Raw genomic sequence first — 14,586 nt, 5'->3', positions numbered from 1 at the left:
AATATTAACTCAAACAGTCATCGAATACATTTATATAGAATTACCATATAATACATTGAAGAACAGTATACGGATTAGCAATAACACGTCAATATTTCTCGTGTATTTATTCCTGTAGTGTATGCAATTAAGAATAATAGGTCAATAATATGGATTAGAAAAAACGTTAGTGATCCAAGGCGAAGACGACAGGTGAGATGTGATGGTTCAATGGCTGGCATAGATGCATGGTGTGGCTCAAGCAGGAGGTTCTGATTAGACAATGAAAATAGGAAAGATTTATGGGTTTAACGACTTTGTATCCTACAGACCTGTTTTTCTCAAACTAAACCAAAGGACAACTGTATCAAAACAAACAACGGACAAGACAACAAACAAACTACAAGTGGCCCTTTACCACAATAGTAGAAAGGTGTTGAATCCTTGCATTACGGCGTGAGTTCAAACCCGTTAGTGGCTAATCTAACATTTAATCCAACAAAATCTATCGTTTGATAAAAAAAACACAAACCAATACGAAGAAGAGGAACATGACAAGACAAGTAAACTAGCTACCAAGAACAAATTCAACCCTGAAGGATCTAACTTGCTCTGGTACCAAGTTGAATTTACAGTACGCAACGAACAACTAAACTAAATGAATACAAAATTTTATTAAATAGAATTGCCAAAAATGCTATATGAACCGAAGATGCTACATCTTGACTGAGTTGTTTCCCAAATTAAATTACAAGCTATCTTTATAGCGATATAAACTTAAAAAAACCCTAATGTGTAAATACCAAAAATACCATAATACAAAATCAAATCAAATATCTAATTAATTTTCTAAATAAACCTAATAAATTCCAACATGTAAAGCCATAGGGATTGCAATGCGCTGTAATTTGAGGAAGGATTGGCAATGACACGTCACTTTTTTTACAAATTATTTGTCTCTTTTTTTTTCACTTTAAAAAAATTGTCAAATTTTGAATTTGGACTAATACGTCATGTTACTAATTTTTATCGACAGCTGTATCACATAAATCATAATTGAATATAAATCCTCAATTTAAAACAAACTTCAAATAAATGTATAAATATATATGTGCTTAATTAGGAAATCACAATGAATTCAATCTGACTCGTATGTTAAGTCAAATTGGAGACTTCGACTAGAATTTTTTTTTCCAACATCACCTTTATTATCATCATTCTGAAGTGGAAGAATAACATCTGCAGAATAATCATCCTATCACGGTAACATGATCAAGCCATTCAACCAAAAATGAGTACATTGGAGGAGATCTAGTTTTGGTAGTGGAGCTCACAGCTCAGTTGCTACGATTCGATAAAATAATTAGGACTTGACAAGTGCTATTTAGAACTTCACTACTCTGCATAACTAATTCTTTTTTTAATGGAAAATGCTGTAGAACTCAACTTCTTTGCGAACGGTTATCTTAACTTTGTCACATAAGTTGAGAGTTGAGAGAAGTATAGAGTTCCAAAGCATTTTCCGATCTCAAAATTTTTATGATTGCTGTGGTGTGGTGAGCTTCAGATCAAGTCCTAGGTCCATTCCACTGTAACAGATGGGAGCATACATCCACGTATCATCAGAGCTTAACAGCTACAAAACCACAAACAAGGGGACAAAAAAAAAAAAACAATATCAGTATCTATTCTCAGATAGAGTAATTGCTATATGGACACATAAAAACCGACATATTTGCTGAGACACTCTCTAATGCAGGTGAGTCCTACGTCCAATAGAAATGCCCAACCATACTATAGTGTCCTTTTTGTGTTTCTTTGAATAGAATTATTGTTTCAGATTTCATTCTAAACCTCTTAATTAGAACATTTGATTTTGTTATTACCTTAATTTGGAGTTGTAAAAATTTCACATAATGGACAGCTTCCTCAAGCATTGTGCTAATATCAACCTGCATTTTCACGCATCTGAGTTAGATATTTGAGAATTCAATCTGCATCAATGTTTTTTTGGACAAAATATTATGTCTAAAGGAATTATGCCTACCTTTGTTCCATTGGGGATAAGGCCCTGCAGGACTCTCAGCCTCTCATTTATTTTCTCTCTTCTTTTCTGCACGACAAGGGAAAATTAGAAAAATGAGCTATTTTACAAATGGAAAGTGATTTTGGGACACCAGATTTATTTTTGGTCTTCGATTGAATAGAATAGTTTTCCTAAAAATGGAAGGTTTAACAAAACACTTTCGGTACTATTCACTTTTAACGAAAAACCACATTTACACATTTTCCTGGTACTATTTATTATACCTTTAAAAAGGACTTTTCATTAAAAGGAAAGTTTTTTTGAACTTTTCGTTAATTTTTCTAAAAATAATAAATAGGAATGTGCAATGGGAGAAAATTGGGGTGCATATATCATTTTCTTAAAGGAAAATAGACAGAGTCTATAAAACCTTTTTATAGTGTATAGGAACTCACCCTTGCATAGAGGCTTTGGGGTTCAGTGGCTGACCCCCTTCTAGCTCTTGATTTGCCACTCAAGTTGAGAGCTGCAACCTCTGTTGGACTCAAGCTTGAAGTTGAAGTAATACTAACTCCTCCACTCAGCTCCTGAGAATTCTCATGGGAATGTGAGGCAACAATATTGGACTGGTCATCTCCTGAGCAGCAACTGTAGCTCTGTCTGTTGAGCCCAGCGGCATTACCGTCTTCTTCATTGTTGCTAGTTGTCACCTGCCGGCTTTTCTTTGCCTTTATGTTCCTCTTCTTCATTTGAACCTGCATTGTTTTTATGATCAGAAAATGCTCAAATAAACCAACTCCTGTCTTATTATTATATTTTTAAGAAATGGTAACAATTAAGTAAATAATTTTGACTGAAGGGTGAGAAAAATATAATTACATTTTCTAAGCTTGGAGATATTTTCAATGAATTCTTGGTGGGGTTAATTTCCTCCGGGGATTGTTCTTTTGCTGCAGTCATATCAAATCTCTGATTGCCAAGGGCCCCATCTTCAGCCGGGTTTCCACCACTCTCTTCTGCATTGCCATCACTTCTTTCTTGGTTCAAGCATTGATCATGATCTCCTTCAATGAGAGAGGAATTTAGGGTTTTGATCACATCCCCAGCACCAAAATCAATAGACATAGAGATTTTGCTGTTGTTTGTTACCAACATGGGGTGAGAAGATTCACTCAAGTAGTAACTCTCACTCCTTGAAGTGGGGTAAAATGTCCTATTACCACCACTAAAATTACCCTCCAGTGAATTTGAATAAGATGTTTCTGATGAATAATAATGTGAACCTTCATAGTTACCACCAGAGCAAAAAGCATCTGGAGTTATTCCCATGCTTGATATTTGGTTTGAAAAATTTCCAAGCAACTGGGACATGAAATCTACTTCCTCAGCAATGTACATCCCACTGAGAGAGGGCCATTCTCCTTCTGAAACAGCTTCAATATGCTCCATTTTTTCCCAAGGAACAAAAAGGTTTGTCTTTATTCTAAATTAAGAGATGCTTTATGAATGAGTGGTGGAAATGAAATTAAAGTGACTATATTTATACCCAACTGTGAACTCAATTATAATAATACAGAATGATGTCATTAATCATATACAGGGTTTAGTTAATCTGAACAATGCCATAACAATTCATAATTCTTTGAAAACCAATTTGCAGGATTCCCTGCTGGGGCCAAGACAGCTCAGATGGAACCAAGGTAAATAACATAATTTTAAAAACAATGCAGAAATAATGGTTCGAGAGTGAAGGGAATAGTACTGATCTGTAGTGTCATGGACAAGTAATTATCACTATATGATTAGTTAGTAACTTAAGAAAACGGTTTAGTATGAAAATCACAAACCCACCTGGTATTACCAACAACAACAACAACAAAGTCTTGTTCCACTAAGTGAGGTCGGCTGTATGAATCCTAGAACCTCATTGTGATCGATTATGTGCCACGTCTTTCGTTAGATCCAAGTATTCTAAATCTTTTTTTAGAGTCCCTTTCCAAGTCTTCTTAGGTCTTCCTCTACCCTTCAGCCCTGAACCTCTATCTCATAATCGCATCTTCTAACCGGAGCGTCTGTAGGCCTTCGTTTCACATGTCCAAACCACCTTAACCGATTTTCTCTTATCTTTCCTTCAATTTCAGCTACTCTTACTTTACCTCGGATATCCTCTTTCCTAATCTTATCCAACGAAGCATTCTCATATCCACTACACTCATTTTATGTACGTGTTGATGCCTTACAGCCTGACATTTCGTGCCATAAAGCATTACTGGCCTTATTGTCATCCTATAAAATTTTTCCTTGAGCTTTAGTGACATACGACAGTCGCACAACACACCCTATGCACTCTTTCACTTCACTCTTACAGATATTATAACACATGTATTTTTTATCAATATTAACCCAAGTTCAAGAAATATATATATCTAACTTATCTTCAACTCATATTATACTATGAATAACATCACTAGTGCATATGAAAAGTCTGATATTACTAATTTACTACTGATATTTAGCTTAAATTTGTGAGAAACAAAATTTTAGCCCATCCTAAACCTAATTTGCACTCTATGCTCCAGCAGAAGAAAAATACTAACCCACTGCTATGTACATTCCTAACTCCGCATCCCTCTCCACCGTCGCACTAAAAAAATTACTTCTGGAAAGAGAGATGCTTGCTTGATAGAATGATATTTGGTGAAGTTGGTGGAGAGAGAATCACGCATGGCAACCAACCAAAAGAACGTGGGAGTAATTAAGAAGCATATATAAATATTGGTTCAACTGATATTGATAGCGACATGAACAAATAGGCTGTTGAGATCATGCTAAAAGGGTCTAAAGTCTAACATTCTCCAATATTTTCTGCAACCAGACTGTGTTATCTGCAGAGTGGATTGTTGTCCCCTCTCGATGTTTTTATAACTCATAATCCAATGACATTGATCCACATAAGTGTTAGAAAAGATTCCATAAGTGCCGTCTACCACCTCACCTAATCATTACAAGTTTCGATTTCAGGCACAACTCTATTGGATAACAAATTGAAAGTTAGAAACTCATTGACTTCATTTCCCTTACGGTGATTGGATCTCAATTCTGACGTGGTGCCATTGACTTCTTGGAACAAACCTGGAGTAGCATTTAGCCATTTCCATGGAAATGCTGTAATATTTTAACCAGTTAATATTGCAATTTCTAACTAAGTGGTGGAGTGCCTTAGTGAATAAGGTCTTTTCTTCAACACTGTTTATACCCGCTTTTGCACCATCGACTTATGCATTTAAGCCACTGGATAGAGAGATTGTTATGATAATCTTTCAAATATTATTGTGATTTTAAAGTCATGGTAATCATCTCTGAGAATTCTGATGAGATTAACTTGATCTCTCTTTGGATGGTGGACATCGAGTTAAATTTGATTGGGATTCTTAGCATGTGGACGTCTGCAGCTAAGGAGATATCTACGGATTGGTGATGTGGGAGTAGGGCTGGTCCTAAGATTTTGAGGTTTGGGCAAAGCCAGAAAAATGTGTTCTAACTTCATATAAAAAAAAATATTTGTTTTCACATGTAAGGCTTTGATAAAATATACTTAGAAAAGTATTTCAAACTCAATAATTTAAAAATACTAAAAAACTAATTTATTTTGTATTGAGAGGGAAACAAAAAACTTGTTTTCCTTTTGTGTGAACTTTTAAAATGTTTTTATTCAAATCATGATGTGTTTTTTCTTATTTACTAACCTTATCAATATGGGACTAAAAAAATAATGATGTTTTTGAGTCTTTAATTGATATGTATAATCAATGAATGAGCACTAAATTAAAACTATAGGTGACACGTCATATGATTTGCAAATGTGATCTACAAATTTGGTCTACGCACTACTCTTTAGTGCAAGTTAGACTTGAATTGGAACGAATGTTTAAAAACTGACATAGCTACTAGCTAATGATTAAAAAGAAATTAATAACCAAACATAAATTCGTAAAAAATGAAAAGAATAAGCATTCACATAGCATGTCGAACTCAGGACCTCTCGTTACTTTTAAACAACAAAAACTATTGCTTCTATTTAAACTTCTTGATCATTTAGCCAAGTTTCATAAATTTGAACTTCTATGAAAAGAAATTCGTAAAATTAGTGTTTCAAACCCCAGACCACCTTGTTAATTTTAAATTATGTAAGCCACCACTTCTGATCAAACTTTTTGATCATTTGGCCAAATTTTATCAATTTTACTCTTATGAAAAGAAATTTGAAAAAAAATGGAAAGTAAATAAACACACATGGTGTTTTGAACCCAAGACCCCCTCATTAATTCAAAAACAAAAGTCACCATTTCTAGATAAATATTTGTGTCATTTTACCAAATTTTGAAAATTTATACTCTTATGGAAACATATATGAAATACCATCGTAATAGTTTTGGTGCCCCCAATTTTTTTTGGACCCTGGACAGTCGCCCAACCCGCACTAGGCTTGGGTTGGCCCTGTCCAGTAATTAAGAAAGCTTGGCTATATATACAGGAGAGTTGACATTGTGAAAAGGGACCTTCAAATCAACACACAAATCAACGCTTGACGCGAACCTTCTCATCCATTTTGAGAAAAAACAGTAATTGCTTTACTAACCGTCAACACGAATACAATATGGTTAGACAGATTTAGGTTGGCAACTAACGAATGACGACCATTGTTTGGTTACATGAGGTTTTCCAAGAAAACCAGCAAAGGCGACAACATGGTTAGCTGACAACAGAGTTGCAGAATCAATTTGGATTAGGAGTCTTGATTGCGTGGTTAGACAGTAAGTTTCTCAAGTTTGACTAGTTATTTATCTCAAGTCTCACCCGATGAGTCTTTGATTCATCCCCTAAAAGAGGTCACTTCAATTAGCTTTCTTGACGAAATTAGGTGTTACCCAAGTTACATTAAGTGTTCAGGACACAAAAAGCCGAATCATTATTGAACTTCAAAGCAATAGGCATAACCTTGTCTTCAGGTTATAGCATCCAAGGCCAAGAGTGTTCCTTCTACCTTTGAAATCTCTCAGTTTAGAAGTTAGTAGCGCATTTCACTGCACACCAACTAAAAAATATTTGCTTGGCCGAGCTTGTAGCGAAATGGCAAGCCCACATCAACAATCAAGCACCGAAAAACTTAGTTAGCTCCTTAGTTACTTCGGCATGCGTGCCAGTAGGCTATATAATTTTTAGGAGCAAGTTCAACTAATCCACTGCATTCTGAATTTGATCATATCCCCTCCCTATAATCTAATTTAAAATAATAATTTCTCTTGTAATAAAAATATATATATTGTGACTATATGCTTTCAGAAGAGGTCAGATTAGGTGCATAAGTTTTCCTCGTTAACTACACTAGCAGTTGATTCACCTATCAATACTATATTTAAGAAAAAGAAAATGATCACACTGTTTTTCTCCTCTCCACTCTCTTGCCTTATTCCTATCATTGATGTCAACTATACGATAAGATTAAGTTTCCAACAATCCCAAAATCCCTTTATTAATTAGTGTTGTCGAATAATTTAATCAAATAAAACAAAGAAATTTTAAATAATAAAAAAATTCTTATTTACCCATACTTCTAACTATTCACAAGTGCAAGTGGTCCTATATCACAGTAATGGAAATATGTTGAGCCCTTGCATGATTGCGTAGATTCAAACTCTGTCGGTGACTAATGTAACATATAATTTAACAAAATCTATTGTTGCCACTTAGTACTACGGTATAATGGTATCCCTCTTCTCTTGTAAGTGATAGATCTTATGTTTGATTCTCGCTAAAGACGAATTCGAACCGCATTATTACTAGTCCATTGTGAGGCTAAGTCTACCCCCTTCCTCTTAGTATAGATAACATCGTTTGTTACAAAAAAATAAAAAAATTAAATAAAAAAACACTAAATCTATCGTTTGACAAAAAAAAGAAGGAAAAAAAAAAAAACTGTTCGCAAGCCCTGCTATGGTATACCAGCCAAATTTAGTTTAAAGCAAATTCAGATTAAATATTAATTTTAATAAAAATCTTAAAGAAAAATATCAACTTTAAGGAAACTACTAATTCCTCTCATTCTATTTGGATTAAGTCACAAAATCGTCGGCAAGTACATTTATAAGCATAACAACATTTATATTTTTTATCTTCATTGCACGTGACCCGCATGTCACCGGTGCCAATGCCAAAAATTGTCGCTGGCTGCCGTCATTGTGGCCGAATATTTTTGCGATCCTCGGAAAATTTGAAGTACTATTCAACAATGACATAAAAAATAATATGTGCAACTATTTCACTTCAATTATATTTTTTTTGTGAGTTTTCTTTTTTTTTTTTACATGTATACACAAATATTTTATTTTATTTTTTGTTAAACAATAGATTTTGTTATATTAGATGTTAGATTAGCCATCGACAGAGTTCGAATCTACGCTGTCATGTAAAGGTTCAACACGTTTCTACCATTACAGTAAAGGGCCACTTGCATATACAAAATTACATTAGAGAATGAAAAAAACTAATTGTTTAACATGTATTTTTGAAGGTCAATTATTGTACGACTTTTTAGCCAAATTGGTCGCTGAGGTTGACATAACTCCTTAATTTGGTCCTTGACAATGAAAATCGATAGAAGTGGTCTCTAAGTTTGTCCCCCGTAAATCATTTTGGTCATTTTGTGAAAAATTTGACATGAGATTGGAAAATTTGATTGGCTGGTTGTCAAAAATTTGATCAAATGGTCGTAGGTAAAAGTTGGCATGTTGAAAAACGTGATGGAATTGAGTGACAATCATATAATTACTTTGAATTATAGTAGTATTTATAGAATTGTTTTGGTTAACTTTTGGATTGTCATATGAACTAAAAACAAGATATTTTATCTAAAGTTTCTTAGGATTGATATTTAAACTAAACGATCATTTTTAGTTATTCATTTATTTGTCTGGTCTGTTGTCGTGGGTTTGTAATTAAACATGACATTAAAGTAATTGGTTGCATAATGAATGAGTCAATTGTGTGAGTGATTTATTATCACCTTGTGAAATTACAACCTTGAAAAGTTACTCACTTATTTCGTACCATTCGCCTTTATAGCTCCCACTCAACTATAGTTAGGAGCATTTCAATTAAATTTATGGGTTATTTGACAAAAAACAATTAAACTTATGGGTTTTACTATATTTTACACCAATTCATGTTTGAAGTAATTTTCAAAATATGTCATTGTGTTCTAATTTTCTCATATTAGATTATGAGGTTTTCAAATTTTATTAGTTTATACCTTTTGCTTCTTGGAACATTTGATCCTTTGTTAAACTGATGAGTTTTTTTGTCCAACGTTCTAAAAGATCGTGTCTAGGCACTAGGTAGCTGGCCACCGTCCCAATTAATCTCCAGGCGTTAATGATTCTAAATAGGGTAAAACTATGGAGACTAAATTTGAAGATTAAATTTGCAAACTAAATGATGTGTACCAATTGGAATAAGCACGTTTATCAACATTTTAAGTAACAAACTAATTATCAACTTTCATGTCCTTTAGTTTCGAAGACTTTGTCTACAAATTTCGTTTATCTAGCATTAACCTTCTAAATAACTGAATTACAATAAATAGTTTTAGTTATGGGCTTTATGATTCATGTCAAATACTATTTTCGTATAATTATTTATCCTTGTCTTTGACAAATGTGCTGGAATGAGGCAAACTAAGACACAAAGTTAAACTTTAGGGAGTCAAGCGAAACATCTTGAGTTACAAGGGGTAAAGTGAGATTAAGGTTATGTACACGTGCTAACATATGAGGAGGAGGCTAGTGTATACAAACTTAATGCTCTTAATAAAATAATTATGCAACAAGTCACTAATGAACAAATGAGTTCATTATTATGGCAAGCCATCATGGAGTAATCTAGGATTTCAACTACTTTGCACACACGAGTAAGTGAAGACCTTCAGAACCAGTCCATCTATGGCCGATAATCAAAATCCCAAAACTAAGATCCCGGCGATCTTCGCGCTCATTCCACGCGTACAAACAAGACCAAATCATCCATCCACTTATATTATTGTAATGCATAATGCATGCTCTGCTCTGAGTGCCGCCCAATCTCGCACGACATGCTAACTAAGCTAACTCAGCTTTGAAAAATTATGGAACAAAATCTCTTTTAATACTTCCAACCATAGTAGTAATCCAAACCCTTTTCATTATAAATAATAGAATCATAATTAAGACCATTTGATACCCTTTTAAAGTAGTCTGATTTCCTTCTCTGCATGGAAAATATATATACTCTCATATTTTTCTTTCATCTCTAATGTACTTGGGCGGCTAAGCATTTTTTTTTATTTTTTTATTTTTTTATTTTATTTTAACTCTAAGAGCTGGAAGTCGCGCGGTACAGCCAGCCCCGCATGCCATGGCCATTCACACTTCATAGAGGCCAAGAGGCAAAGGCACACTTCTCACGCGTAATTTAAACTATTTTCAGACTTCAAATTAGAAATTGTTCGTGTGGCTAATATTTGTTTATTATATATGATTGAAAATATTGAAGCTGAAATTTTCCAATGCAGACCTAATGATTGTTACGTTATGGTTCATTATGAGCACTTAATGTCCCACATTTGAAAGAATTTGATTTAAACAAGTTATAGTGGCCATATGTATAATGCATGTACTTATAAGAAAAAACTGGTTGTAGTTGAACTAAACATGGTAAATACCAAAAACATATAAGAGAATATTTAGAAATTTGTGTTTATACTTTAATTTTCAAAGTGATGTACATACAATAGTTACAATTGGTATTACATATGCACTTTATCGACGTGGGACAACAAACTACTATTTACACTTTAACTAATATATAAATATATAACTCACTACACTCGCCAATGAAATTGAAGCAAAGATGTCACGCATGTCCAACTTGTCAAGTGAGTTTAAAACACACTATTAGACACAGCTAGTAAGCACATCAGCAAGTTGATCTGAACCACTTTTTGTTTTTTGCCTCTCCAAGTAACTAGATTACTACTCACAAAAGTAAAGTATCTAAATGTAAATCGCTGGTCAGTGATAGAACCCACCAATCTACATCTGTATACCTTTCTACATTCAAATGACCATTCTTAGAGAAACCAAGCCTCTGTCAGGAACCATTGTCAAGTACCTCAAATTACAGATTACTGCATTCAGTAGGTGAGTGCATAAATTGACTTACTACACTAATTGTATAAGTAATGATAGGGTGAGTGTGAGACAACCAAATTAATCTCCCCACAAGCCTTTGATACCATTTCTTATGAGTAGGAACTTGATCCAAAAATAAGCCCAAACAATAATTCTACTCAATCGGAGTATTAGCAAGTTTGCAATCTAGCATACCTATTTCAGCTAACAAATCAAGAACATACTTTTGTTGAGACAGAAAAATACCATGCTTGGATCGTGCAATCTCGCTTCCAAGAAAATACTTCAATTGACCTAATTCCTTCATCTCAAATTTAGTAGCTAGGTACTTTTGAAGGCATCATGCCTCATTTTGACCATCACCAGTCATTATCATGTCATCAACATAAATAATCAATGCAGTTAGCTTACCATTTCGTCGCTTTAGAAACAAAGTATGATGTAAATGACTTTGGAAATACCTAAACTTCTTCATTCAACTTGTAATCCTCCCAAACCATACTCTAGGAAATTGTCTCAAACCATACAATGCCTTTTGCAATCTGCACACAACACCTTTTTTCAGGAGTACCAGATGGGAGATCCATATAAACTTCCTCCTTGAGATCCCTATGGAGGAAAACATTCTTAACATCAAATTACAACGGGGGCCAATCTTGGTTTGCAACTAAGGACATAAGAACATGCACATTATTAAGTTTGGCAACAGGAGCAAAAGTCTCTGATGGTCTACACCATAGGTTTGTGTATAAGCTTAGCAACTAATCTGGCTTTGTACTGGTCAATCTGCTTTATGCTTTTTTTTTTTTAAAAAAAAAAAACGATATTGTCTATACTAAGAGGGAGGGGAATGGGCTTAGCCTCAGAATGGACTAGTAATAATGTGGTTCAAATTCACCTTTGGTGAGAATCGGACCTACGAACCTAAGACATGTCACTTACAAGTGAATGGTAATACCACTGGAATGTAGTACTAAGTGGCAATTTGCTTTATGATTAATAGCGAACACATATCTACATCCAACAACTTTCTTCCTTTTTAGGAAAAGAACCAAATCCCAAGTTTAATTCTTTTCCAAAGCTTCCATCTCAACATTCATGGAATTAACCCACTTAGGATTAGACAAAACATCTTGTAGTTTTGTTGGAATAGATACACTAAATAGCTAACATATGTAGGATGCATATGGTTTGGACAAGTGATAAGTAGACCAATAACTATTGATAGGAAACTTGGCTTTAGCATGCATATCATGCTGATATTGTACTTTAGGTTTTACATGATTAACTTGTAGAGACAACTGATAAGTTGGAGGAAGAATCATCAGAATTTACCTCATGTGTACCAATAATTAGAAAAATCATCACCTGACGAACCATCAGCAAGCAACTCGTCAGACATACTAGTAATAAGTGACTGGTCATCAATGGACAAAGACTCTAGATTGTTGGTATCACCATGGGCGATCGATTATTGGGTGCATCTGACTAGTCATCAGTTGATAGAGTCTTGGAAATGATAGTCGGCTGATCGTTATGTATAGCCGACTGGTCAATATTACACAGCAGAACAACTCTGCCTGTAACACATCATCTATACCATTTCTTTAACTCTGCACTTCACTCCCATTCTCCCCCTTATATGGGGAGTCAAAAGAGAGCTTCACAAAATACGAAACCTCGTGGAAGGTGAAATCCATGGTAATATAAGTTTTCTAAGCTGGAGGATGATAACATAGCCTTTCTGATTGTTAGCATACCCAACAAATACACATCGGACATCACATGCATCAAGTTTACTCTGCTGATGAGAATAGACATGTATATACGTCATACACCCAAACACCTTCGGAGGAAGTTTGGATACAAAGACAAGAGAAACATGTTTTTGTAGCACATCAAGCAGTGTTTGGAAACCAAGAACTTTAATTGGAACTCGATTTATAAATACACAGCAGCCAAAATAGCAAGACCTTGCAAATGATTAGGAACACACTTATTCAACGTCAAGGAGCAAGCAACCTCCATTATTTGATGATTCTTCCTTTAGTACACATCATTTTGTTAGGGTGTAAATAAAGTAGTCGTTTAGTGAATAATATCCTGATCATAAAAGAAGCATGCCAAAAATGTGATTCACATACTCTCCTCTGTTATCTGACCTAAAGACCTTAACTTTGGCCTAAAATTGAGGAGATACCATTGCTCATAATTCTTGAAGAAGCAAAGGGACATCACTCTTATTCTTCATCAAGAACACCTAAGTGAATCAAATACATTCATCAATAAAAGAAACAAACTAACGAAATCCATTGGAAGTAACCCTCGTCGGACCCAACACATAAGAATGTACCCAACCAAATGGCAAAGCAGCTTTAGAATCACTTACGAGAAAGGAAGCACGATGACTTTGAGCCATGGCATATATTTCACACTTGAACTCTGAATCACTACAAGTGCGAAATAAATAAAGAAATAGATGCTTCAGATAACTGACTAATGGATGTCCAAAACGTCGATGCCATAACCAAATTTGATGTTTATCATCCACTTTAGCACTTAGAACTTGATGATTATTTGGAGCTAAAACAACAGTTTCCTCCAAAGTCAAGGTGTATAAACCTCTAATTCATTTACCACGACCAATTATTTTCTGAGTTTGAATGTCTTGAAAATAACAGTACATGAGGTAGAAGTGAGCGGAACAGTATAAGGTATCAAGTAGTTTTCCTACCGATGAAAGATTGCATTTAACATCAAGAACAAGTAGAGCTTGGACCAGTGATAAGGTCAGAGTAAGAGAGATAGTGCATTCACCCTTTATAGGGTAAGGTGCTCCATTTGCACTAGTAATAGACGAATCACGAACATAGTCACGTAACTCATCATATACTATAGGGTTACCGTCATATGATCAGTGGCCCCAGTATCAATTATCCACATATTTGTTCCACCAAGATGCATAACACGAACAATAAAGGCAAAAACGATACATAGCTGAATCAAGACAATTTACTAGAAATCGTGTAGCAGAATCATTGTACACGACACTGTAGCAGAAATCATGTTCATGATATTATAGCAGAAGTACTATTCACAGCACTGTTCATGAATATTTTTTTGTTTGTTTGAAGGAAATCACGACAAAACAAACCTAACTGTTTAACACATAGGGCATGGTACTAAGAAAAGTAGGTACAAAATTAAAGCACATAGGTCACAAAGAACGAACTGCATAGAACTCACTTGCAGCAGTTATGGTGTTATATAATGCTGCAACCTAGAGCAGGCAGGGGAGCAGCCCCCACCCCCAATCCTTAACTTTCTGGACTACAAAATGGTGGTCTGAGCAGGAAC

The 14,586-nt window shown here is 34.6% G+C and overlaps 1 protein-coding gene across 1 annotated transcript; it reads right to left on the bottom strand.

The window, feature by feature from the left end:
- Window positions 1–1,214: 1,214 nt before the first annotated feature.
- Window positions 1,215–3,488, bottom strand: LOC103940730 (transcription factor RSL2-like). The gene is made up of 5 exons (XM_009350893.3): window positions 2,885–3,488; window positions 2,461–2,760; window positions 2,027–2,092; window positions 1,866–1,931; window positions 1,215–1,615 (listed from the first exon to the last, which is right to left on the bottom strand). The coding sequence occupies exons 1-5, from the start codon at window positions 3,452–3,454 to the stop codon at window positions 1,517–1,519; spliced, it is 1,101 nt and encodes a 366-aa protein (XP_009349168.2). The 5' UTR covers window positions 3,455–3,488; the 3' UTR covers window positions 1,215–1,516.
- Window positions 3,489–14,586: the final 11,098 nt, after the last annotated feature.

This window comes from the organism of the source record quoted next, unplaced genomic scaffold (assembly GCF_019419815.1).
Source record: "Pyrus x bretschneideri cultivar Hongxiangsu unplaced genomic scaffold, Pyrus_bretschneideri_v1 Contig77, whole genome shotgun sequence".
Classification (NCBI taxonomy): domain Eukaryota; kingdom Viridiplantae; phylum Streptophyta; class Magnoliopsida; order Rosales; family Rosaceae; genus Pyrus; species Pyrus x bretschneideri.
This window is presented reverse-complemented; position numbering and strand designations above follow the sequence as displayed.

Bases quoted from the DNA above. Each gene is read 5' to 3' on its own strand.
- LOC103940730 (XM_009350893.3), bottom strand. From the start codon at position 3,454: ATGGAGCATATTGAAGCTGTTTCAGAAGGAGAATGGCCCTCTCTCAGT. The intron at 2,093-2,460 runs GTGAGTTCCTAT...CTTGTCGTGCAG, and splicing joins CCCAAAGCCTCTATGCAAGG to AAAAGAAGAGAGAAAATAAA. The intron at 1,932-2,026 runs GTAGGCATAATT...GTGAAAATGCAG, and splicing joins TTATCCCCAATGGAACAAAG to GTTGATATTAGCACAATGCT.